General features: G+C 58.6%; 1 protein-coding gene across 4 annotated transcripts; it reads right to left on the bottom strand.

The window, feature by feature from the left end:
• Positions 1–29: 29 nt before the first annotated feature.
• Positions 30–23,746, bottom strand: Cacna1h (calcium voltage-gated channel subunit alpha1 H). 4 transcript variants are annotated; one of them, XM_059270285.1, is made up of 34 exons: positions 23,641–23,746; positions 23,427–23,560; positions 23,138–23,235; positions 21,184–21,343; positions 19,588–19,903; positions 19,353–19,445; positions 17,653–18,442; positions 16,916–17,355; positions 15,091–15,242; positions 14,305–14,490; positions 13,759–13,876; positions 13,472–13,627; positions 13,196–13,286; positions 12,665–12,873; positions 11,252–11,674; positions 10,660–10,760; positions 10,379–10,502; positions 10,230–10,298; positions 9,951–10,135; positions 9,627–9,753; positions 9,312–9,437; positions 9,121–9,210; positions 8,718–8,910; positions 8,351–8,368; positions 7,021–7,172; positions 6,432–6,541; positions 6,140–6,273; positions 5,842–5,912; positions 4,567–4,645; positions 3,542–3,663; positions 3,192–3,437; positions 2,923–3,109; positions 2,609–2,769; positions 30–1,881 (listed from the first exon to the last, which is right to left on the bottom strand). In XM_059270285.1, the coding sequence occupies exons 1-34, from the start codon at positions 23,731–23,733 to the stop codon at positions 832–834; spliced, it is 6,804 nt and encodes a 2,267-aa protein (XP_059126268.1). In that variant the 5' UTR covers positions 23,734–23,746; the 3' UTR covers positions 30–831. The 4 variants fall into 4 exon arrangements, with proteins under 4 accessions (XP_059126268.1, XP_059126271.1, XP_059126269.1 ...); XM_059270288.1 differs by having other exon boundaries at positions 2,609–2,691; XM_059270286.1 differs by having other exon boundaries at positions 2,938–3,109.
• Between the last annotated feature and the right edge of the window lie 1,490 nt (positions 23,747–25,236).

Below are 25,236 nucleotides of genomic sequence, written 5' to 3'. Positions count from 1 at the left end.
GTGCGCCGCCACCGCCCGGCTCCAAGTGCATTTCTTAAATAAGTTAGTGTTTATTCAGCTTTGCTTTGCCCCTTCCCTCCCCTTATCTTTGACTTAGGAAGCCAAGTTTTCTGCATCAGATTATTGCGACGTTGAACCTGAATGTGTAAAACAGATGACAAAGCAAACGGATGGCAGATGAATGTCGGGGCCAGAGGCCTGGGATGGAATGGGAAGCCCCGCTCAGTTGGGACTGTGATGTCTTATTGCACGGGCCAGTACTCCTTGGTGATGTGGCCCTTCCCAGGGTCACCGAAAAGTTTCTAGACCTTCTGAGAGGATGGAATAGGGTAGTGTGAGAGGAAGAAGGCCGAGTGGTGGACAGGAACAGGACTGTGAACGAAGGTGATATGGGGTGTGGTGGCTACAGGACCAAGTGTCTGCCCACCAGGGCACAAGGGGCTCAAGCGTGTGCTCCCTACGGAAGTCTGTGTCATATGGATGGATCTGTGGTGCCCTCCTGCCCATGAGGAGTTTCCGGTCCTTCCCAGGACATAGCCTCTCCTCTTGAGACTAACTGACCCGGTCCTGGTACGACTTCAGATGGTGGTGGTTAAAAACTCAGAAAAACCCAAACCTGAATCACCACGAGGGAGGCTCGTGGGGCCCGAGGCTGCTCCTGTGTCATGGTGCAGAGACTGAATGTCTGCTGCCTCTCCCGGGATGACATCTCCGGGTCCCTTTGCCTCAGTAGGGCCTGAGCCAGGGTCCACTCATGGCCCTGACTGGGGTTACCGCCCTGCAGGGAGCCACCAACCTGAATGCCAAATCCCTGTGTATACGCAGCCCAATCTACACAGGCTCATCTCCACTGTTATCTGGGGCAGGGGTGACTGGGGGAGACCCTGGTTTCTTCAAGGGGGTCTGGGGCACAGTGAGGTACAGTCCTTGCCCCTTCTCTGGGGGGTCACCAGAGGGCACAGAAGGTTCAGTTTCATGGTGTACAAGAGGCACTATAGCCCCCGAAGAGGAAACTCTGGGTTCTGGGGTCACACTTTGGTCACTGTCCAAGAAAGAGTCTCCACCAGGTCCCACCATGTCCAGAGGCTCGAAGGCAAAGTTGGGGACAGTCAGGTGCTCTGCTCGGCAGGAAGCCTGGCCCCAGCGCTCACCCTTGGCTACAGGGTCCCCTCCAGTGCCTGGGCCCTCTGTGGACTCTGGGCAGTCCCTGTGGAGGGCAGCCTCGCAGGACGGGGTTCGGCGCCTCAGGGTAGTATTGCCACCTTCAGCCGCAGGGGGCCGGGAGGAGCCCTCGTCCTCAGCGGGAGGGTCAATGGAGATGCAGGGGGGGCTCATCTTCTTCTTCCTCCGTGCTCCGAGAGCCGGCTCGAGCTCTGAGGCCCGGCCCCTCCCCTCCCCGGACTCTAGGTGGCTGTCTCCACTATCCAGTTCCGCAGAGGGCCACCGTTGTGCATCCGCCCGGCCTGGTTTGTCCAGGAAGCTCTGAGCATCTACACTGCAGAACCTGTGTGGGTCCCGCCCACTGCCCACTGCCCCTTTGGCAGCAGGGGAGGCTACTGGGGAGGCCTCTGGGCTGGGGGGCTCTGTAGCCGGCCAGGGGTGGGCTGAGCTGGTGATGTGGCGGACCTCCTCATCTGCCGGGTCCGCTGCTTCAGCCCCCTCCCCTCCCAGGGCGGGAGGGCGGTTAGAGATGCAGCGCTGCCCGAAAGTGTGCTTGCGAGTACGGACACTGGCAGGTCGTGGGGAGCAGGGAGGGGACCGCAGGGAGCCCAGAGACACCTGCCTCGTGGAGGTATTTTCAGCTGGCTTTGTGTGGTCTGGCACGCTGTCTTCTCCAGGGTCATCAACCTGCCCTTCCAGGGACTCGGTGTGCATGGCCTCCTGAAAGGACACGGAGAACCAAGTTAAAGACCCTGTCTAGCACCCAGCAGTCAGGCACGTTCTTTACCATCGGGGACCCTGGAAAGGTCAAGGTTGGCAATACCCCAGGGTGGCTCTCACCCTCCAGGCTGGTGACTCAGGGTTAGGTGGGACCAGGAGCTGTCCTGACTTTAGCCTTACCCACGGACGGACCTTTGAGACTTCAGAGGATGAATTTGCTATACGGTGGGCACATGGAGAAGAGGCCTGGGGGGGGGGGGGTCCTGAGCTCCAAGACAGTCTTCCAGGGCCCAGAGAACTTTACAGGGCCCAGGCCACTTCCTTACTCTTGAACCCCACATACCCAAAGCCCAACTTGTACCCCAAGAACAGGAAGTTCCCGAGAGCTTCCATATTGTAAGGGGATCTTGTGCCAGGTAGCGGGAACTGAGGGGAAGGGCAGGCAGAGGCTATGGACCAGGCTGGGTGGTACAGGCACATTAGCCACTGTGCGGGCCTGAGGCTTCTGCCGAAGAAAGGGACTTGAGTCCATGAGGGGCTCTGCTGCCACAGCCGGCCTGGTGATGCTGAGCCACCTGGCTGAGGACTCACTCAGCGGAGATGGAAAACTCCAAGGATACATACATGTAGCACACGTCCTCTTGGGCCGCACAGCCTTGCTAACCACTCGGAATGGGGAAAAGGAACCCTGGGGAGCCCCACAGTGTGGGCTGAGAGTTTCCCTTACCTGTCTGCAGAGTATCCGTGAGAGGCTCAGAGAGCGGGGTGTACCCCGGGGAGAAAGGGCATGAAGGGGATCGCTGACCCTGGCTGGAGAGGATGCATCTGACGGGACCTGGAAGGAGGCTCGGGGCTCCAGGGGCGGCGAGTGAGCAGAGGTGACCGGGCCTGGGGCAGGGATGCATCTGAACCGTGTGGCCTGAGGACTTGGCCCCCATCTTTCCTCCAGCCCCTCCCTGCCATGCTGTCCAGTTTCCCACCTGCCCAACCTCCCTGCCCAGTCCAGTCCCGCTGCCCTGCTGCCCCCGCCAGCGTCCATACCCGAAGGGGCACTACCGGTGTAGGTCTCCATCTCCACCTCCTGCAGTGGGTGAGGGTGTGGGGCAGCGGCGGCGGGCGCCACGGGCCGGAACATGTAGCTGTCATTGGGCAGCGAGAGCATCCTGGACACAGACACTTTGCGCACGACCAGGAGGTTTGGGGTGTCCGGCTGGGTACCCGGGCTTTCCTGTGGCGAGGAAAGCTGCATATCAGCCCAGCAGCGCCCCCCGGAAACCCTGGGACCACCCTGGCCCCCCGGGAAGCCTCACCTGCGCTTCCGGCGGGGGCTGGGCTGCGGAGCCCTGAGCCATCTCCAGCTCGATCTCGGCGTCCATCTCGGCATCCTCGCGGGCCTCCTTGTTACTCTCCTCCAGGTGCTTCATGAGCACGGCCACCACCACGTTGACCAGCACGAACTGGGCAACCAGCACGAAGGTGACGAAGTAGACGGGCGAGAGGGCGGGAAGGTAGCTGAGGCAGTGCTTGTCCTCACGGGCGCATTCCCGGAGTGTGTCCTGGGGCGGGCAGCAGGGTGGGTCATGGCTCCGTCACCCCCGGCCCCCAACCCCACCCCCGTCGGAGCCAGGAAGAGGGGCGGGAGGAGCAGCCCCGCCATTACCTTCATGATCCCATTCCAGTTGTCCCCCGTGGACACTCGGAACAGCGTGAGGAAGGCCATGCCGAAGTTGGTGAAGGTAGCGTGCCTGCTCAGGCCCTCACAGGGGTTGTCCTCGCTGCACTCTGCAAGGAAGAGTCCCGGCCGGCCCACTCAGAGCACTCCTGCCTCGGTGGGACTGGGGCAAGGTCAGCAGACCACGTCCCATGTGGGACTGGCTGGGGCGTGTGTGTTTGGAGCCTGGGGCCCAGGCCTCTGTTCTGCACGGACCTGTCCTCTGCAGACAGCACTAGCTGAGCTCCTAAGCACCCCCAAGCCTTAGCCGTGGCCTCTCTGCTTGTGGCTGGTATGTACCAAGCCACGGGGTTCTCTGGGGCACAAGATGGCCTGGCTGCCAAGCCCGGCCCCCAGACCTATCTTGGGAGACTTGGAGGCAGGGAAGAAATGATTTGTAGACATTTGATGTGAACGTGTGTGATGACTGAGTGGGAGCCATGCCTGGACTCAGCTCTCAACATTCTGTGACAACCTGCATGGCCTCTGTCCCTAGAAGATCCCCACAGCTAGTGGAAGGGCAGAGCAGCTCCCAACATGCCCTAGCCTAGACGGAATAAGGTCTCAGACTTGTTACAGAAGACCCATCGCTGGCAATGGGTCAATGGGTACAATGTTCAGGGTGAGGCATGGGGATGTACTAGTGTGTGCACGTCTTCCAGTGTACACATTCACCCCAGAATGTGGCCCTGCCTGGCTGGCTTGAGTGTGGTCACGTGCATCACAGATCTGGTAGCGTGCTTCTACGTGGGCATGTGTGCACAGGTGTGTACCCGCTTTAAACAGTGGGCTGGCAGGGTGGAGGTGAAGAGGCAGTCTGAGGACACACCAGAAGGCTCCTGGACTACTTGGTCTAGGCCAGTACCCTGTACTCTCTATAACCCTATGGGGAGGTGTGGGGGGGTAGACACAAGAGCCACCTCTCTGGGGACCAGCATCACCTTGTGGGAGAGGCACAGAGTGGCCACACTCACCTAGCCTCCCAAACAGCTCCACTCCCAGGGCAGCATAGATAAAAAACAGGAGCATGAAAAGAAGACCAAGGTTCCCTACCTACACAAGAGAGAAGTGAAACAATGTCAGCCCCGTGCTGGCCTGCTCTGCCCTGCCCCAGACTCCCCGCCCGGGGACGAGGGCCCAGCTACAGATCCACTTAAGCCTTGTGGCCTTCCTGGGCCTAGGGCATCTCCATCCTCAGAGGATCTCTGTCCCGGCTCAGCATCCCTCTGCAAGCTAGCCTCTGTTCCCTCCATGACTCCCAGTGCCTGCTTTGTTCTCTCAGTTCCTCCTGGGAGCTGTTCTACCCTCTGCCTAGCCCTCAAGGCCTAGAGGGGTCCCACTCCAGGGATCATACCTCCCACATGGAAAGGACACCTCAGTGTCCCAACCCTGGGTTGGTGCTCGGTAGACAGGAGCGCCAGCAGGGGATCTTATACAACCACCCATGAGACTCTGCCAACCCTAGCACCTGCGACACCCTAACTCCAGCATCTACTCCAGCCCCTATTCAAGGCATTTCCCGGGCCTCCATCACTGACCCCGCGGACAGTAAACATGGTATAAAATGACTCAGACATAGCTCAAAATGCTGCTGAGGCCAGCGTGTGTCAGGCAAGATGGAGAGAGGCAGTACAGAGGGCTGGAGAGTGGGTACATGAGTATAAGGGAACATATTAGACAGAGGTGGCAGTGGGTTGAATGAGTGAGTGGGGAGCTAGGTGGATGGGAACATGCCGAGTTGATGGTCGGTCAACTGGAGGATGGGCACAGGTGCAGGGGTGGCTAGGCCACAGGCTAGGCTGTGGAGCATGTGTACAAGTCTCGCAGTGTGTTCCTGCTTGGTACAGATTGGGGTGAACAGTGCAGACATATCCTACAATCCAGGGACAGGAAGGATTGGACAGGGCTGAAGGTGTGAATTCAGGATTCTGGTCTGCATGGGCTCAAACGCCACCACCAGAGTCCTCTGTCCATTGACAAGCTCGCCCTGGACCCTGCTGGCCTCACTGTGGCCCCTTACCTCCCGTGTGCACCAGCTGGGCAGGCCCTTGTCACTAATGCTCTCGCCCAAAGCCTGAGGCCAAGGGGGGATGCCCTCTCCCAACCTCTTCCAGACCAGCCAAGCCAAACATTCGGGCACGACCCTGGCCTCAGGACAGAGCAAGCAAGCAAGGGGACACGTGCCATGCCCTCCCCGAAGTGCCCTGAAGGCTTGTGGTGGCCTTAAGGGGTGCTGGACTCCAACCTACCTGCGGCAGAGCTTGAACCACAGTGTCCAGCAGGGCACGCATGCCTGTGGCCATCTTCAGGAGCTTCAGCACTAGGGCAGGAGCCGAACGTCAACAGGGCCAGGCTGACCCGACAGCCCAGGGGTCCCTGGACACGAGTCCCCTTCACTTTCTATCTACAGACCAGGGTTCTCTCTGGCTGCAGATGTCCCAGGCGTCAGCTAAAGATGGAGCCTATCTGTAGCCCGTCCTACTGGGTCTGGGGCCTCCTACTGACAGCCTAGAGAGACCCCGGACAGGGCGCACAGGGGCCACCTACCACGGGCGATGCGAAGCACGCGCATGATGCGGATGATGGTGGGGTTGATGGGCAGGGCAGCGTTCATCTCAATTTCCTCCAGCGCAATGCCCATGATGGACAGGAGGACTATGGCCAAGTCCAGCTGGTTCCACCTGGCCAGCCATGGGTGAAGCTTAGTGTGGCCATGGCCTGGAGTAGCTGCAGCTCAGCCAAAGCTCACCCCAAAGGGAAAAGAGCCTCCTCCCTACCACCTGCAGCCTGTCCCAGGCCACCTGTGGCCCCGACCTGCCCTGCCTCCGAGACCACACACCTGTCCTTGAAGAACCTCCGGAACCCAAAGGCCACCAGCTTCAGGGCAGCCTCGAAGACGAAGACAATGGTAAAGACGTAGTTGCAGTACTTGAGGGCCTCATCCAGAGACTGGGGACAGAGGAGAGCTGGCTGAGGTGCCCTGTGGCTCCTAGCTGCCCCATCTCCTTGCTCCCCGAGTGCCAACTCTATGATGTCTGTGGCATGCCTGAGGTCATCACCCAACGACCCTGTGAGCAGGCTGAGGACTTTAGGAAAGGGAGGAACCAGGCTACTTATTCGCTGTCCTCTGCCCTGATAGATAGATGGCATTTTCCACCGGCCAAGTGTACTTCCACCAAAAGACTCTGCTGTGGAGAACCTGCACTCCCTGAGGGGTGCCCAGAGGGAAGGAAGCCCTTCAGCAAAGACAATGGCCCTCAGGCTTGAGGTCCCCGGCTAGCCCCTGTTGCATTGGTGCCCACAGTTGCAAGGCAGGGCCCTGGCGGGTTTCAGCCCCTAGTCTTGTGTTGGAGAAAACACAAGCTCCGTATCCCTCCCACCCCTGTTGGAGGGGCCTCTTCCCAGTCCAACCCCCTGCCTCTGGCCACCTTGGGCTGGTTGTAGTGCTCCATGGACATGGTGATGACATTGAGGCAGATGATGAAGGTGATGAAGAGGTCCAGGTAATGGCTGGTGCACAGCGAATGGATGGAGCGGCGTGTATGTGAATAGTCTGCGTAGTAGGGCCGGCGCTGGGCCTCTGTGGAAAAGGGGAACCACTGAGCAACCTGGGCGCTAAGGGATTGCCTGTGCAAGCCCCTCCCACCCCACCTTGGCATCCAAAGGCCCCGTCTTCATTTTGGAACACTAAGTGCGTGCTCGGACATGGCTCAGGCTCAGTCACCTGGCTGGGTGGCCCCTGGACCAGCCCAGGCTGGAGGAGGGAAGGTCCTTTTTAGAAAGGCCTGCTCTGGTCAAGAGGTACCTTTGAGTCCACGGTACCCAGGGAGCAGGACTGGGATCCCCAACAGTGTCCCAGCCTCCCTATCCGAGTGCCTGCCCAGACCCCCTTCTTCAGTGGCTTAGTTTGGGGAGCAGAGGGACTGTCCTCTTGGCCAACCACGTGCTGACACTGGGGTTTAGACATCTTGCTGATAAGGCAGAATCGGCTCCCTGTCTGGGCTCTGCAGCCTCCACTTGGACAGAGATGGCATACAAGCCATCCCTGGCCTTCAGGCTTTAGCTCCTCCCAGCCTCCAAGGGGCCACTAGCGACCACTTGTGGCCTGGGATGTGTACCCCAGAGAGCCCGAGGCTGAAGTCAGGACAGGAGGCTACCTGGGGTACACCCCTCCCCACATGCATCCCCACAGGTTTATCTACACTAAACGCTGTGCCTGCTTGCAGCAGTCCTCTTGTGGGAGCCCAGTGTAGTTAACGGGTCCCATGGGTGAGGGTTTGAACCACCCTGCACCCCAGGACCCACCTCGGCCTAGAACCACACACAGGGGCTGAAGGCCAAGGCCTGGAAGAGCAGGGTCTGATGGGCGACCATCCCACCCTGGACCCACATGCTTCTCAGCCCAACATGCAGTCATTAGCAAACTCAGCTTCCGGGCAAGCAGCCAGGGGGGCCGACAGCCAGCTGCGACACCAGAAGGAGCAGCCATGAGCCCTGGAGTACAAGGATGGACCTTGTCCCCTGGGTACAAGAGACGTGTGTACATGCTAGCCACGAGGAGGGCCAAGCAAGGGCACGGGCATCAACACGAACACTGGCAGGCAAGCCACTGGCCTTCCTCCCACCCTCTGGCAGCACCCTGGCACTTGTGCCCACCCTGAGGTGGCCCCTGGAGGCCTAGGACACCCATCTTTCCCACTGCAGCAGCAGCAACAGCAGCAGTAGCAGCAGGCTGAGCATGCAGAGCAGGGCAGGTACCTGGGTTGGGGAAAGTGCCTGGAAAAACAAGGACATGTCTGAGCGGTTGTGGTGGGGACGCTGTGTGGGAAGCCCTCCTTGCTCCCGAGCTAGGGCCCACTGTCCTGTCTCTCCAATTCATCATGAGGGGTCTGAGAGTGTCCCCTCTGCCTCCTGGGCCCTCACGGGGTATCCTGCATCCTGTCATGACAGGCACCCCAGCTGCTCACTCCAGCTGGCCCCTCTTCCAAGGCCTGGCCCCCATGCAAGGTGGCCACGTGCAGAGCCATCTGGGCGGGGGTTGGGGGCCTGCAGGCCCAGAGCTGGGCGCCACGCAGGCAGCATGCTGCGTTCAGGTACCGACCCTCCACCTTGGGGGCCGCCTTACTCCTGCGCCTCCTCTCCAGGCGCCGCAGCCGTTTCTCCTCACGCCGCCGCGCCTCCTCGGCCTCCTGGTGCTGCCGGCATTTGTGGAAGTTCTCCACCACCACGCCCACGAACATGTTGAGCACAAAGAAGCTGACGATGAGCAGGAAGGAGATGAAGTACAGCAGCATCCAGGGGTTGTGGTTCTGCACGGGCTGCGGCACACAAGAAGGGGTCCCTGACCATCCATCCACCTTCCTGCCCCGAAGCCCTCCCCGGGACTGGCCTGCAGGGTCAGACAGAGCGGCTGCACCATGGCAGGCCGAAGTTCTGGGGAAGGTTTCTGAGATGACCTGCCCCCACATCTCAAAGACATGCAGGACTGGCTCAAGGTTACCCATGAGGGCCGTCCCAGACTTGCGCACCTGCTGGTCAATGCCCACGGCATCAAGACCATCGTACATGATGTTCACCCAGCCATCCTTGGACGACAGCACAAACAGGGACATCAGCGCCTGTGCAGCAGGGTAAGGGTCACTGGCAGGGTAGGACTGTAGCCATGTCCCCCACACTCCTAGATACCTCCAGAGCCACACTGCATACCACCCACACCTACCTGACCCAGGTTGTCAAAATTGTACTTCCGCCTCACCCAGCGGTAGTGGGCGGCATGGCACTCGGCCTTGGTAGTGATATTCCTGGTATCTGCGCCCTCGCAGTAGTAGAATTTGCCCTTGAAAAGCTGACCGGAAAGAGCTGTCACTCCAGGGGGCCTGGCCCAATCCCTGGCCCATGGACCTGCCTACCTCAGGCCTCTTGGATTGCAAACTAGTCGTGCTGACCACCCACCACGGAAGACAGGACCCATCCCGCCAGTGGGGAGCGGGAGGCCCAGGGTGGGGCAGACCCTGGACAAGCCAGGGCCACACACCTGCACCCCGAGGATGCCAAAGATAATGAAGAAGGCGCAGCAGATGAGGACGATGTTCCCAATGGGCCTGAGCGATGATATCAGAGTCTCTACAACCAGCTTGAGGCCCGGAGCTCGGCTGATGACCCTGCACCCAGGCAGAGGGGACACGCCGTTGGGTGCGTCTAAGAGGGCAACCAGCGGGCAGAAGCAATGGCACACGCAAAGGCCCTAAGGGGATGTGAATGTGTGGCTGGAGAGCCATACAGTTGGGCCAAGGTGGGGTTGGGCTTCTGGGTCCTCTCTGGATGTATATGGGTGGCCCCCCGCCCCCTACACCCCCACCTCAGAGGCCGCAGGGTCCGAAGCAGGCGCAGCACACGCAGGACGCCGAGGATCTTGGCACCGCCCGCTGAGGCCATGGCCACGATGATGTCAACCAGGGACACCAGGACAAGGAGCCCATCCAGCACATTCCAGCTGCTCTGCAGGTAGGCGTGCTCACCCCACAGCAGTCCCAGGGCTACCACCTTGGGGAGGGACAGTCATGTACAGGCTTGGCAGAGGGTCCCCAGGACAGGGTAGTGTGGGATGGGGACCCGAGGGGGAGGTGAACACCGGTACCTTCACCATCATCTCTACCACGAAGATGGCTGTGAAGATGTAGTTGGAGACGCTGAGGAAGGCCCTCTCCTGCGGGGAGAGACCAGTGGGAGGTCCAAGTCCTCCTGACCCTGTCCCACCCAGAGGGCCAGCTGCGTTCGGGGACTCACGGTGCTGCCTGGGTCAATGTCTGGCCTCTCCAAGGCAATGGTGATGCAGTTGAGGAAGATGAAGACGAGGACCACGTGGTCAAACATCTTGTGTGCGATGACTTTCTGGCAGGAGACCCGCAGCCTGAGGAGGCAGCCGAGGTCAGAAGACCCCAAACAGACTCGGTGTCTAGTCACGCTGCGTGAGGTGACGCGCTTGGCCATGGGTGGGTTAGTCTGGGCTCACTCTAGCTTCCCGGTAGGATGCAGCCTCGGTGGCTGCTGGGTTTAAGCCAGCTCACCTGTTCTGCGGAGGGAAGAGGTACAGGGCCCAGGACTCCCGGCTGCGGCACCACTGAGGCGCATAGGGTTCCAGCACTTTGTGTAGGCGGAAGCAACAGCCCTGGGGACGGAGACGGGTTCTGTGTCACAGAGGTCTCCTCTTGCTTCCTAGCACACGGCCACCCTGACCCTCCCACCCGAGGACAGCCTTTCTTGCCACTCCCTGCCCCCTCCGCCTCACCCTCCCCACTTGGGCAATGGGAGGGTGGCCCTGCTGGGAGGGCCAGGGGAATGGAAGAGCTGACTGGCTCTTGAAGAACTATCCTCGGCCAACACGAGCTGCTTTTTGTAGTGACCACTTCTCTTCTTCAACCCCAGGCAGTCCCTGACCCCGAGGGGCCTGTCCTCCAATGGCAGGTAGCTCCTACCCTGGGTCAGACCAACTGACGCCTGCCCTGCTCCCTTCCCTTCCACTGAGGACCACACTGAGACAGGAGCTGAGGTAACTATGGGCCTAGAGAGCATTCTGCCTTTAGTCACTCCCAGAGAAGGATGGGAATAAAAATGGCTCTGAGTGTATAGTCCATGCCCCACCTTACTTCACCCACTCACATCCTCTATGTCATCATCAAACTCAGCTGCATCCTCCTTGTGGCTGTCGATGCGCAGGAAGAACTCGCTGGGCAGGGCCACCATCTGCCCGTTGCAGTCATGGAACTTGGTGGGTAGGAGGGCGGCAGGCCGTGGGGGGCACAGGTCCAGCGTGCTGCGGTGGTCCAACGACTCGGCACGCCGCAGCGGGGTGGCGCGGGGCCCAGGCGAGGCTCCTGGGTGGCTTCCTGTGCCGGGTCTGCCGTCCTCAGCCTCGTCATCGGTACTGCCCTTTCCCTCGCCAGAGAGCAGCGACTCACGCTCCCCACACTGGCTGCGGCGTTTGAGGCTGGGTGCACGGCCCAGGCTGTTCCAGCTGGAGCGCCGGCTGCTCCCAGCGCTGTTGGGGCCCCAGGGGGCACAAGGGGAGCTGCGGAGGCTGGCCTGGGGGGTGGCAGGGAGTGAGCAGACTGGCCCAGGCCTGAGATTCACCACGTACCCCCGTTTCTGGGATAGGAGGAACTTTCCCAAGATACTACTGTCAACTGCCATCACGGGCATCTATGAAATGCTTGTGGTACGCCTGGCCATGCATGGCTATCCCACCTAGCAAGCACTCTGCCAGGGCACTACCAATGTTCTGTTTTCAGGTAATACCTGACTCAGCTGGACATGGTTAGCACAGAAGCCTGGGATCAGCCAGGGCTGGCAAAGCGTGACTCTGACCAGGCCCTGGACTTGCAGAAGCCCACAGCCCAGGTCCCCTCTAGCTTTCCACACCACTCCAGAAGTCTCCAGACTCATCCTCACCTCCAGGGTCTCACAGGAGCTGAGCCTTACTCTCCTCTGGCCTGTCTCTGACTCTCAGGGCCCCTTGGCAACCGACGTGTGACAGGCTTGCTAAGTGACTCAGCCCGGAAACTCTTTGATTTCTCCACCCGACACAACTGTCTCATGTTTCTCCTCTCCCCTGATTACTGCCCTCAGATCTGCTCCTAAGCTCCTCCACGTGGTCTAGCCGCTGCCTCTGTACACCCCCGCCTGACCCTTCTCAGGGTCTCAGAAGCCACGGGAACCCATCACCAGGCACTCGGGGTGTGAACAGAAGTGAGCTGCCAATGTCCTCCACGACCCATGGACCCTCAGCCTGGCCTGTCAGTTTCCCAGGTTACTTTTAAATGTCTTCGTCAGTTCCCTTGTTTCTCTGGTGTGCCCTGTGCTTGGCCAGCTTTCACCTTCCTCTGTAATTCTACACAGCTGTAACCAGGAGCGATCAAAGCACACATTCACTCCTCTCTCATGTCCCCAGGCTCGTCTCCTGGGAATAACCACCCCTGGCTTCCAGGAACAGAATGGCCCCGACTCTCAGTCTCAGACAGGGCTGGGGTGTCACGGGGACCCTCCCTTATCTCAGGGGCTGGGGTTGGTCCCTACCAGAGACTTCTGGTCCCCCAGTTGGGGGTCCACAGAGCCACTGCTGCCGTGCTGTGAGTCCAGGAGAACATGGGCCACATCCAGATGTGGGGAGCTCTTGGGAGTAGGCATAGGCGTAGCCGCTGTGTGCATGATCAGAGGCGGCGGCAGGCTGCCCCGGCCCTCTAGGTGCCCGTTAGGGGTCACAGCCAGTGAGTACATCTTCATCTCTAGGGGGGAATGAAGGGGCTGTCTCAGCCTCTGGAGGTCCCAGCAGTAGGAACCTACCTGCCAGAACTCAGCCTCAGTCTATACCAGTAATTCTCAACATTCCTAACGATGTGATCACCCTTTAATACAGTTCCTCATGTTGTGGTGAGGTGACCCCCAACCATAAAATTATTTTCGTTGCTATTTCATAACTGTAATTTTGCTACTCTTATAAATTTTAATGTAAATATATGATTGCAGGATACCTGGTATGTGACCCCCCCCCCAAAGGGTCACGACCCACAGGTTGAGATCACTGGTTTACACCATCTAAGCACATACCTGTGCTTTGAAGATCTCTGAGCTTATCAAAATCTTCCTCTAAGTGGGTAGACGTCTTGTCCTCGTCCGTGTCAGATCTGGTGGCGTCACCCTGAAGCCATGCAACACAAGGTAAGTGTGGAGTTCCCACAGCAGGGTCCTCTGCACCCAGCCCAAGTCATACGCTCGGGAGCACAAGGTGGATGTATGGGCCTAGAGGTTGCAGGGCGAACACGGGGAGGGTCTGCCGAGGCAAGACTGCCTCCATGCCCAGACTGTATCCTATCAACCCCTTACCTCTGCCTGGAAGCCTTCCACCAGGATGGCTACCAGCAGGTTGAAGAGCACGTAGTTCCCGAAGGTCATCAGGGCCACAAAGTAAAGGGCAGCCCAGGAGGAGGTAGACGCCATGCCGTTGTAGAGGACCACGTTCCAGTCTTCCTGTGTCAGGATCTGGAGGGACACGTTTGCAGGGCTGAAAGCGGCACTGGTCCCACAAGGAGACCCTTGCACCTCCCTGGGGACAGAGCCAGGGCTCTCCACAGTCCCTTGGCTGTCCTAGGGACACCTGGGGCTGGCGGTACCTGGAACACAGTGACGATGGCCCACAGCAGGGAGTCGAAGTTCTTCCTGTCAGGGACGGTGTCTCCAGAGTCTGTCTTCAGGCTGAACTTACAGCCAAAGAGGTGCATTCCCAGGATGCTGAGGGGGATGGGCACTGAGCGGGAGGGGCCCAGTACCCCCTCTGCCTGAGTTAGCTACCAGACGCACCACACTCTACTTTCGCAGTAAGGGCCAACCCTGGGGCTCGACAATTTTTCTACAGCTGAGAAGGCTTTAACCATTAAAGGCGTGGGCAAAAGGCCACCATAATGCCTTTGGACAGTGGCAAGGATATCCGGTCTCAGTAGCTCATGGGATGCTCACTCTCCCACTCCCTCCCCAAGTGGCAAGACTGGCACACAGAAGGCACCAAGCAAACCCCACTAGAAGTCTGCTGACACCATTCCCAGGGCCCAATTTAGCTCTTCCAACTGGGGACCCCACAGAGCAGAGCCCCACCCTCCACCATGCCTAGTGTCCTAACTCATGTCAGTGCTGCCTGAGGGAGGAGCTTGGGCCCCACCCACCTGAAGATGAAGATGAAGAGCATGAGTAACATGCAGAAGGTGGCCACGTTGTCCATGGTCCTCATGAGCACCACCAGCTGCCGCCGCAGGGCCGGCAGGAAACGCACCAGCTTCAGCACCCGCAGCAGCCGGAATGTGCGGAGTACGGACAAACCACCATCCGCCTGCCCCACGATCTCCCAGACACTATGGGTCGGGATCATAGTATGAGGGTCAGGATGGCCAGTCTGGGAGTGACCATAGCCTCTGTTTAACCCCATAGCTGGGGGCAGGTCCAGCTGCATCATGGTACCCTGGGAACTAGAGTAGCCTCAGCTGCTGTGGCTCCTGAGCCTCAGGGAAGCTCTGGCTCCCAGCTGTCAGGGCACCTGCTGACAGGGTCTTCTACCCTGGCCTTTCACGCCTGGCTCACCTGTATGTTCAACTCATCCCTTCCAGGTACACGACCCTCCTCTGAAGGGATATGGGCCCAGTCTCAAGCGTTCCATCATTCTAGGCTTATTTTGCTTTTGCAAATGCCGCTTCCCACCCCAGGACCAGTATTCACCTGCCCATAAGCGGGCCCCCACTACAGACATGGCTGCCCAACTGTACAGCATGGACAAGTCTCCAAGGTGGGGATTAGACCTGACGATCTATCATGTGAGTGACCGGGGTCCTCATGTCCGTCCCCCTGCCCACTGTGAATTCCATCATCAGCCTTCCAGCCCTGGCAGGCTGTGTTCCCTGCAGTGCCCACTGACTGAGGCTCCCTGGCCCTCTGCCCTGGGTGGGGAGAGGTCCTACCTGATGACCACAACGATGCCATCAAAGATGTTGTAGGGGTTCCGGATGTAGCCCAGCGGTCCACAGGCCAGCAACTTCAGCAGCATCTCCAGGGCGAACATGCTGGTAAACACGATGTTGCTTATCTCCAGTGCATTGGTCAGCTCGTCAGGCTGTGGGTCAGGAGAAGTGGTCAGGACCCATCATGGTTCCTGCCCTTTTGGGGGCACAGAACCCAGAAGTCAAAGCAAATTCACTGCATCAAGAATGCAAGGGACCAACAGCGACCCAGCCTCTTAGGAAGAGCTACCTTCTACTCAGGAAAGGAAACTAAGATCTGAGAATGTCTCCTCTAGATACACAGCCAGTTTATCAGGCTCCCCACCCTGACCCTCCAATAAGGACAGCTAGACACAGTGCTGCCAAGTCTCCCAAGACACCCCTTCCTCTGCAGGCCCTGCAAACACCGGATAGTTCTGAGACACTGTGCTGGGGCCCAGGATGGCTATGGAGCCACCAAGCAGCAGCGTTGGTATCTACAGTCTTACCCACCTCTTCCTTTGCAGAAGGCCCGGCAGGCCTCTTCCCATGAGTGTGCTGACACTCCTGCCTGTGTAAGAGCATGTGCACACATGTCTGCCTATCCCTGAACCACTGACCTGCATGTGTGCATATGCACGTACCTCTGCATGCTGGATAGGTTTGTGTGTGTGTGTGTACTCTAGCACAACCTGAGCACAAACATGAATGTATTGAACTGGACACCTGATATGTGGAAACTTGCCCAAATCCTCACACTTGTGTGAGGTATGCACCTGCCCCCACCACAGCTGAACCGATGTCCATGTTCATAGGTGAATCTTGTGTGTACAGTGCAAATGCATGTGCACTAGCCTCTATGCACATAGGTGAGCCTTGAGCAGGCACAATGTACATGCATATGAGTAATTTTAATGCACACAGAATCATGCATGTGTAGTATGCATTCATGCACACTTGTGTACATGTGCATAAGTGAGCCTGATACGTGCAGTGTTTGCACATACGCGTGTATGCACAGGGTTCTTCAAGATGGAGCTGAGTTAGCCTCACCCTAACACCACTTGTCCAGGCCTGCCTAAGGCCACAGTAGGTAGTTTTCCTCTACTCACTCCAAGACAAGAAAAAGGAACTGAGAAAGCCCAGAGGCAAAAGCCCCAGGAAATCACTCCATTCACTACAAGTGGGTTGAGCTCCCGGAGCTTCCTGCCCCCAGGAGTGCCTGTCTTGCTACGCCTTTGCCTTGTTTTCCCTAGTGTGGTTGTCCCTGAGGCTGAGGAAGGAAGAGGGCTTGCAGCATCTAGGCATGGAGGAGTCCCAGGTACCCTCTGATCCTCCTCAAAGGACCAGCCCATGCTGCTGCTGATCCCTTCTAGTCTCTTAGGTCCCGAAGACATGGCCTGGGAAGCTGGAAGCTGAGGAAGTTTTGGGAGCCCCTCTCCAGGGAGTCTTGGTGAGAGCTTGCTCCTTGGGATGAGGCAACTGGGTGGAGGCCCTTGCAGAGCTTCTGGGTCCCCTCACTCTCGGGGGGTAGTCCCTGATCTCAACCCACCTATTCCTCCCACAGCCGGGAGCTGCTGAACTAGAGTCAAAATGGCATGCTCACCACTCATCAGAAGCCCAGTCAGAGGACCTGTAATTGCTGACTGAATAAAAGTCCCAGGTCAGGGAGCTCCCTAGCTCAGAAACCCTCGGAAAAGGCTAGGAACTCTAATTTAAAGACAAGAGGCCCTGCTTTCTGCTTCTAAAACTGGCACTTATCATCCTGCAGCCCCAGCCCTGCTTTGCCCCCGGGGAGGGGGCCCACCTGCTCATGATACTCAACGCCCATGCTCAGAGTGTTGACAAGGATGGCCGCCATAATGCCCCTGTTGAAGTACTTGCTGTCTACAATGCGACGCAGCTTGCCACTGAAGGAAGCCCAGAGGCGGCCTAGTCCTCCTGGCTCTGAGGTTGTCCGCCGCGGGGGCCGCCGCCTCTCACTGCCACGACCTGGTGTGTCCACTTCACTGGGCTGCTGCACAGGATCCCGGCAATCTCCATGTCGGACATCCTGGGTAAACTCATAGACTCCGTGGGCATCCGAGTCTCCGCTCTCCGAGCCACTGAACTCAAACTCGGGGTCCTCCAGGGCGCTGGCACAATACGGGCAGCTCTTCAGCTCACAGGTCAGCGTGCCCGCCTGGGGGCTGGGCAGGGGGCAAGGCACACTCAGGCCAGACAGGTGGCTAGAGGCTCGGCCTAGTCCTGTGATGGGAAGACACAGGTGTGGTTAGGTTATTGCAGCAGAACCCAGGGCCCTGATACCCCAAGATTCTGATCTCCATTTCCCCTCCTACACAACCCCCATTTTAGTTTCTTCATATAGAAAAGGGCAGTCTGTGGACCCTAAGTCTATGGCGAGGACACAAAAATGGCCTCACGGGTCCTCTTGGGACCAGGCAGGAGCAATGAGATGTGGACCCAGAACACTTGGGACCAAGGACTTGCCTTGCCTGGGTACCCCCTCCCCACTTTCCTTTGCACTGGGGGCTGGGTCCTCACCTTGTTCCCCAACCACATGCTGGATCTTCTCGTAGGGGCTGGGGCTGCCCAGGCTCAGAGGACTGTGTGCTGCAGCCCCTGCGGTGCCAGCACCCCGCAGGCCCTTGGGCCGTTGGCTGGGGCCACCTTTGCTGTTGACTGTTCCTGAAGGCAGGATGGTGGGATAGTTCATGGTGCCCAAACCAGAGGCCAGCTTAAGACTGGCAGCAGTGGCGATGGAGTGTGCCACCCGGGCTCTCTCCTGTGGCCCCTCCACATGGCAGTCAGCATGGTAGATACTGTGCACAGACTCAGAGTCTGGCGGCCCATGGCCTGGGGATGGTGGCGAGGGGGGCACACAGGCCCGGACCAACCTGGTGTCGCCAGCACCTGGCTCGGGGCTGGGCCTGCGTGGGCCACCGTGGCTGAAGTGGTAGTGGTGATGGTGGTGGTGGTGGTGATGGTAGACCAGGTGGTGCACAGAAGCCGTGCGTCTGCCGGGCCGCCGCGGCCGCCGCCCGGGGCCTTGGCCGTGCAGGGTGCTGCTGGGGTCCACCTTCTTGCGCCAGCGGCTCTGCCAGCGGGCATAAAGGCGCAGGCTACGGCGCTTAACCTTGCGGAAGATGTGGCCCACGTACTTGAGGAGCTCCTCGTAGCAGCTGCCAGGCTCGGAGAAGCTGGCCAGGGTGCTGTCGTTGGACAGATAGCGGGCCCGCTGCTCGCGCATCAGCTGGTTCTCCCTCTGCTTTGTCTCTGAGAACTGCGTGGCGATCACCACCAGGCACAGGTTGATCATGAAGAAGGAGCCCACCTGTGGCAGGGGGTGTGTGACCACCAGCAGCTCCGGATCAAGCCCAGCCAGGACTGCTCTGGGAACTGGGGCCTAGGCACAATGCTCTAAGCAAGAACACTCCAGGTATTCGACAACTGTGTGATAATGGGACAGGACTTCCTTTGGGGTCCTGCATGCAGGACTTCCTGCTCTCAGGTCTGTCCTCAACATACTCTCCTCTGTGGCCACACTGTCCTGTGGGAACTGCCCAGCCGGCCCCTACGGCCCGTTCCCCCTGGCACAGGCCATTACTGGCTCCCCTCTATGTCCTGCCATATGGGCTGTCTGAGAATACAACGGTATGACATCCCTTCCCTGCTGGGTCCCTGAAGGCAGCTCCTGTGCATCCAGGCATCTGGAAACGTCTGTTTGATGAACTAACAATGTCCTGAGAACCGCAGGACACTGAGGGACAAGAGGAGACTAAATCTGAGACATGGGATGCTTTAGGGGGCACGCTATGTGTGGTGTGAATGTTAATGGGGAGTCATGGGCCAAAGAAGTGTGGGGTCATGGGTGCTGTGAGAGACTGCCAGAGATTCGTGTTCACTACAGAGGGCTGTGCTAGATCATGTTTGTTATGGGGAGGCTGTGCGAGAGGGCCAGACACAATGTGGAGGGCTGGGACTGACTGTTGTGTAGCTTCTGGGCATCACCTTGGACCTAAGGGTTGCAGGTTCCATCCTGTCTACTTCCTTCCACTGCAGGATGGGCAGAGAAGGTCCCTGCCTGCCCACCTACCAAAGCCCATCCCAGCAGCTGCCTCAGTACTGCTGAGCTCAGGGACTCGAGGAGGTCCAGAATGAGTGACAAGGGGGAAGGGCTAGGGTACGGCTTCTTCCCCCCATCAAATGCAGGATGCCCACCAGCCGATCACGCCCACACTCACAATGATGAGGAGGATGAAGTAGATGAAGTTGTAGAACGAGTGGGCATCCATGACGTAGTACATGATGTCTACCCAGCCCTCCAGGGTGATGACCTGAGGAGGCAGGCAGCTGGACATGGGCCCACGGTCTCCAGCTCCCGAGGGTAGCAGTGCATGTCACACCCCAGTGTGGGTGCCTTTCTCAGGGGTCACCATCCCACACCCCCAGGGATCCCCAGGCTATCCCAGCGTATACCTGAAAGATGGCGATCCATGCATAGCCGATGTTGTCGAAGTTGATGGCCCCATTGTGAGGGTTGAATTCCCCCGAGCGGCACACGTTGTAGTACTGGTTCCAGTTGATACAGGCATTGCGGCCAGCACCCCCATCCTCGGCCTGTGGCTGCCCGTAGGCCTCCCAGCCAAGTGTGCACTGCACACGGAGCTCACGGCGGCTGGGGATGTGCGAGCACTTCTGCATGCCATTGTCGCGGCGTGAGGAGCAGATGAAAGGGTTCTCCTCACCCTCCTCTGTTTGGTAGTATGGACGCAGGAAGGTCAGGTTGTTGTTCCTGGGTTGCAGAAGGTCAAGGCATGGGCTAAGGGGTTCCTAGGCCGAATACCACTCCCCCAACCACTCATCCAGTCTCACTCAGAGCTGCTGAGCCTGAATCCCACATGCCCATCAAGATAGCAATTCCTCCCCAACCCCTCAACTGGGCCCTAGACTTGAGATGATGAGGGAAGAGGTACCAGGTACACAATGTGGTACCTAGCTCACTGCATTATCGCTGCTGCAGTGACTGATGGGCTATGCTTGAAGCATCTCAAGGCCTCTGGAACCACCCTCACTCCCTTTCCAGGGTGCCTACATCTTTCCCAACAGTGACTTCTCCTGAGTGGGGCCTGACAACATGGGCCAGGCAGTGTGTCTCCACAACTGCAGGCTCCCCGGAATCTCCTCAGGGACCTACTCTCTTCCTCTCTCCCAGCCCCCATATTCCTCTCCATGGACATCTCAGAAGCTCTGAGACCTTGGCCTGGGGGTATCCATCCTAGGGGCTCCGTGCTCAGGTATCTGACTGGTGCTGGAAGAGGCTGACAGTTCATAAGCAGGGTCTAGCAAAGAGCAGAGAGCCTCCCAGAACCACTGTCGCTTTCCAGGGAAGCGCTAGTGGGTCGTCAGCCCTGGGTTACCTGTCCTCTAATGCTATGGCATGGGGCCCGGGATGAAGGGGATGGACACACCCCCATTCCCACGAAGCAAACGCCACGTTGGCACAAGGGTGCCTACACTGAGGAAGCGCTTGCTTGAATCAGGCAGATGCAAGGGAGCATGGACAGAGGGCAGCAGCCACTGGGGATACTATGCCAGGAACTGGCAGACAGATGAGCGCAGCATCTTACCTCAGGCAGGCCTCTGGGGCTAAAGACACCTGGTATCAATCCCTCATCACATCCACTCACAGAGAAAAGAGGACGTGGTCTCTATCCAGGCTGCCCCTGAATTAACAAGCCTGTCTTCATCTCCGCCTTGACCCTGTCTCCGGGGACAGTACTTGCACCTACTATGACCTGTCCTGAGGAAAGCTGAGTGCCCTAGGACCTCACCAAAAATCAGGACCCAGGTTCACTCTACGGGTATTCAAGGACGGAACACCTTGGTGGTGTGGCCTCATACCAGGGTGGGGCAGAAGAACAGTCTTGGAAAGAAGATCCCTTTGGGGATGGGGCTTACAGAGGGGAAGGCCTGCAGAGGGGAAGGCCCGAAGGGATGAGTCAAGAGATAACATTTTGGGGTCACGGCTGCCTAGGTGGGTGGAGCCATACAGCACGGGCGGGGCCTCCACACCTGACGAAGGCGCTGTCCAGGAAGCAGCGGTTCCGCAGCAGGCCAGCCCAGAGCTGGACCCCGACGATGCCGAAGATGAAGAAGACGAAGAAGCAGAGCAGAAGGACATTCCCAAGCATGGGCAGTGTGTCCAGCAGCAGAGTGACCAGGATCCGCATGCCTGAGGGAGGCAGAGCTGGTGCTCAACACAGCTGAACCCCGGCAGAGGGCCCTGGGGTGCTTCCCCTCAAGCCCTGCCCGCCGCTCACAAATCCCTATTGAGGCTATCTGTGTGCTGAGGCCAGGGTCAGGAAAGGCCTGATGGACCCCCAGAAGGGAGTCAGGTTGCGGCCCCAGACAGCCAGGGCGAACCTGTCCCTGTTCCATCTCATTACGTGGCATCCCCAGGGCCTCTCGTGGACCAGTGAGAATGCCAGTGCAGCGCCTGTGGGCACCCCAGCACACTGGGCTCCGAGGCTCTGCTGGGGAAAGGGGCTTTCTTATGTCCATCACAAGAGCAGACCCGCAGGGCCCTGTTATAGGGAAGGCATGGCAGGTGCCGTATCTCAAAGCAATCCTGAAGTCCCTTTTCCTGGGTGGTGTATGAACTTGAACAAGTCTAGGAAGTGGGTCAACAGTGGCCTCATCCTGGTCCCTCTCAGTCATCAAAAGAACACAGCTCAAAATCTGCACAGGGCCAGCCTAGGCTGTGGGCAGAGCACAGGGTCATAAACTAGGTCAGAGATGGAAACAGAGTTTTGAGGAATCCTGGGAGGGGTGGCCATGGAATGGGGGCCCTTGGGTCCTAGGGGTGGTGGTGGTCCAAGCTGATGCAGGGTTAACATTTCAACTGGAAACCCAGTGTCTCACGGAGCAGCAACCAACTAGGTCATATGATCACAGCTCCCTGGGTCATCATGTGATCTAGGGGTCAGAGTCGAGCCAAAGTAGGTAATCGCACAGCTCTGAAGGTTCTGGGGTTGCTGTGAGAAACAGGCAGTCCTGTCTAGGAAGGAATTCCACAGTTACCTGGACACTTAACCTGAGCATTTTGAATGGGAGTGGACCTGGGTTTCATCTCTGCTCCGGTACAAAGGTCGTCCAGGTAGAGGAGTCGTGGGCCCTGCTGAGTTACACTGGGCACACAGGGTGCTAGGCAGAGCCCTCAGAACCACGTGTCCCTTCTTCACCTCACACTCTGCTGTCCTTGGGAAATATACTCTGTACTCCACTGGTATAAAGGGAACCTGGGGCTCAGGGAGGTTTGGTAATGTGTCCAATGTCACACAGCATTTGAGTTGTATCTGATCCCAGAGTCATAGCCAGGCAGGTAGGTGGAAGGGTCAGTGTTGAGGTAAAAAAGTTCAGATTAGGCAGCTGAAAAGGGGGTGTGTATGCCCAGGTGTGTAGACCTGGAACCACACCTGTTCAAGCACGTATAGACACACCCCACACAGCTCCAAGGGTGTTGCACCTCCCACCCTCAAACTGAACATCGGAATTTAGCTACTAAGAAAACACCTAAACTATCTCTAAACGCAGGCAGACAGCCGGCATCTGGACAGGGCCATGTCCCAAGCACAGCCACGTGACTTCCTGCGTGTTTTCCCTCCACGTGTAATGGGAGCATGCAGTGTGCCCCTCCCTTGCCCCAGAGCTTAGCTCCTTTCCTTTGTATGGGAGGGATGGGTAGTGGGCTGCAGAGCACCCCCAGTCTCTCACATGTGCTCCTCCTGCCTCAGACACCACTGGACAGTGGTGTAGCTGGGAACCTCAGCCCCCAGTCTCCCCCCAGATGCTATGCAAATGAGGAGCCCAAGGCTCAGAGCGGCTCCCATCGCTAAGGACCGGGAGTCTCCATCACATCCCAGCTGGCACTACCCTAGAAGGGCCAAGTCTGCTGGTGTCTAGGTAAGCAGTGGGGCCAGCAGGACATACAGGCTGATCTCTTACTCAAGACAGGAGAGACACTTACTAGGGACCCGATTGATGGCGCGGAGGGGCCGCAGCACACGCACCGTGCGGATGGCAGAGAGGCTCACGTTGTGTCCGTCCAGAGAATACTCCATCATCCTGGGGGAGCAGGGGTACTCAGGAAGGAGAAGAGCCCAGGAGCCCAGGACTCCGAGCCCATCACCCACTGCCCCACAGGGGTCGTCGGGACGTGCACATCTTACCCAGCAAGGCCGCCTGTCAAACCCCTAGCCCCTCTCAGGTCTCAGCCCCGAGGTCAGCCCTAGGACTCCCAAGCAGAGGCTGCATACCCCGCCATGACAATGAAGAAGTCCAGCCTGTTCCAGGTGTCACCCAGGTAGCACTTCTGCCCAAAGAGTCCCAAAGCCACCATCTTGATAACCATCTCCACAGCAAAGAAGGCAAAGATGAAGTCGTCAAAGGCCTGGAGGGAAGGGGGTCGCGATGAAGGAGCAGGACACAGGTGGTACCCTCCTGGTCCTCCTCACAGTTCTCGACGCCTACCTCCAAGATGCTGCAACGCTCTGAGCGGCACTCGACATCCTCGCAGGGCCGGAACATGCCGAGCGTCACGCAGTTCAGCATGATGACCAGCATGCTAACGTGCTCGAACCACCTGCGGGCTGTGCGTTAAGGGCCATGTGCTGCAGACAACCCCACTCCACCTCCTCCCAGGCGCTCCCTCCCACATGTATGCAATCAGCGGAGTGGGCCCTCTCCCCAGCCTGAGACAGGGTTCGGCCTGGTGTCAACAGTGCAGGCAGTAACACCAGAACATGACCACCAGGTGGCGCCACAGCACCATGCTGGCTCCTATGACTCTCGAGAGACCCAAGTTCTCTCAGGAAGGCAGTCACTGGCCCCTGGCCCCTGCCTCACACCCCAAGACGGCCCTGGAAATGCTGCAGTGAGCCAGTGGTGTCACATAGGAGGCCCAGATGAGGACATCAAACACACTGGAGCCTGGCAGCCTTAGTGAGGGTCAAATACACGGGCATGCCAGAAAGGCCCGGCGGCAACAGCTGGGACAGGAGCTGACGAACATGTGGTAGGAGACTGAATCTCCTTCAGGTGACCTTGAGCAGGTCTTGCACCTCTAAGTCTCCATGGGTTGCTGATCAATGAAGTGCCCACGGAGACAGCAGCACAGAGCTCCACCAGCATGCATGTATCTATGCCCTAAACAGGAGCACTATCAGCTCAGCATGGGGACACAGGCTGGCGTTTGTGTGGTCTGTGGCCACAATCCACAGAACCAGTACCAGCTAAAGCAACAACCTGTCAGAGATACAGAGACAGAATAAGCTGGGAGACATCCTTATGAGGGGCAGTGCTTGCTGTACTACCCCCCATCCACGGGGCTACCTGGGAGCTAAGGAGCAGGGAGGGTTAGGCCATTCTCCGAACGCTCTTCTTGCAGGCCTGACCCTGACCTCTCACACTCAGGGAGCTGCGCCCCCCAGCCCACACAGGCAGTGTGCTCTGTGGTGCCAAGCTACCAATGTAATTACACGCTCCTGCTGAGAGCGTCATAATTACACTTAATGGGTTCAGCAGTAACAAGTGCCTCTGCCATAATGGGGCTGCGGAAAACAGAAATCAGCCTCCTGCTAGCGCAGCACCGGCCTGCCTCCGGCGGGCAACACAGTGCCCCCAGGCCACAAGACTGTGGAGTTCTCACCCTCTGTACTTGTTCTGTGGCTCCAAGTGGCTTCTGCACACCCCTCACCCAGCAATCCCCAGCTCTGCCAAGCTCATCCACAACACCACGCTATGCTCTTCTCCAGCTGGACGGACAAGGGGGACAAAGGGTGGGCGTTCCAGGCTGGCCTGTGGTTCCAGTGGGCATCCTCATGTGGCTCAGTGGTAGACTAACTTCCAAGGCGAGGGGGTACCGCTCTGGGTTAGAGACAACAGGCTAGCGGAAGCAGCACAAAGCCGTGGGGGACAGGAACCCCGCGACACTGGTCGGCAAAGGTCACCAGTAGGACACATGGTCAGACCAGACTAACAGGCTCCCAGGCCTGACTGGATTGAGTCTACCAGGTGCCATGCCTTTCCGAGCCTGCCTGCCACCAATGGAGGGGGTAACTGTCCCTC

Source organism: Peromyscus eremicus, chromosome 8a (assembly GCF_949786415.1).
Source record: "Peromyscus eremicus chromosome 8a, PerEre_H2_v1, whole genome shotgun sequence".
Lineage (NCBI taxonomy): Eukaryota > Metazoa > Chordata > Mammalia > Rodentia > Cricetidae > Peromyscus > Peromyscus eremicus.
The sequence above is the reverse complement of the archived record's forward strand: the minus strand, read 5'-3'. Positions and strand labels throughout refer to the sequence as shown.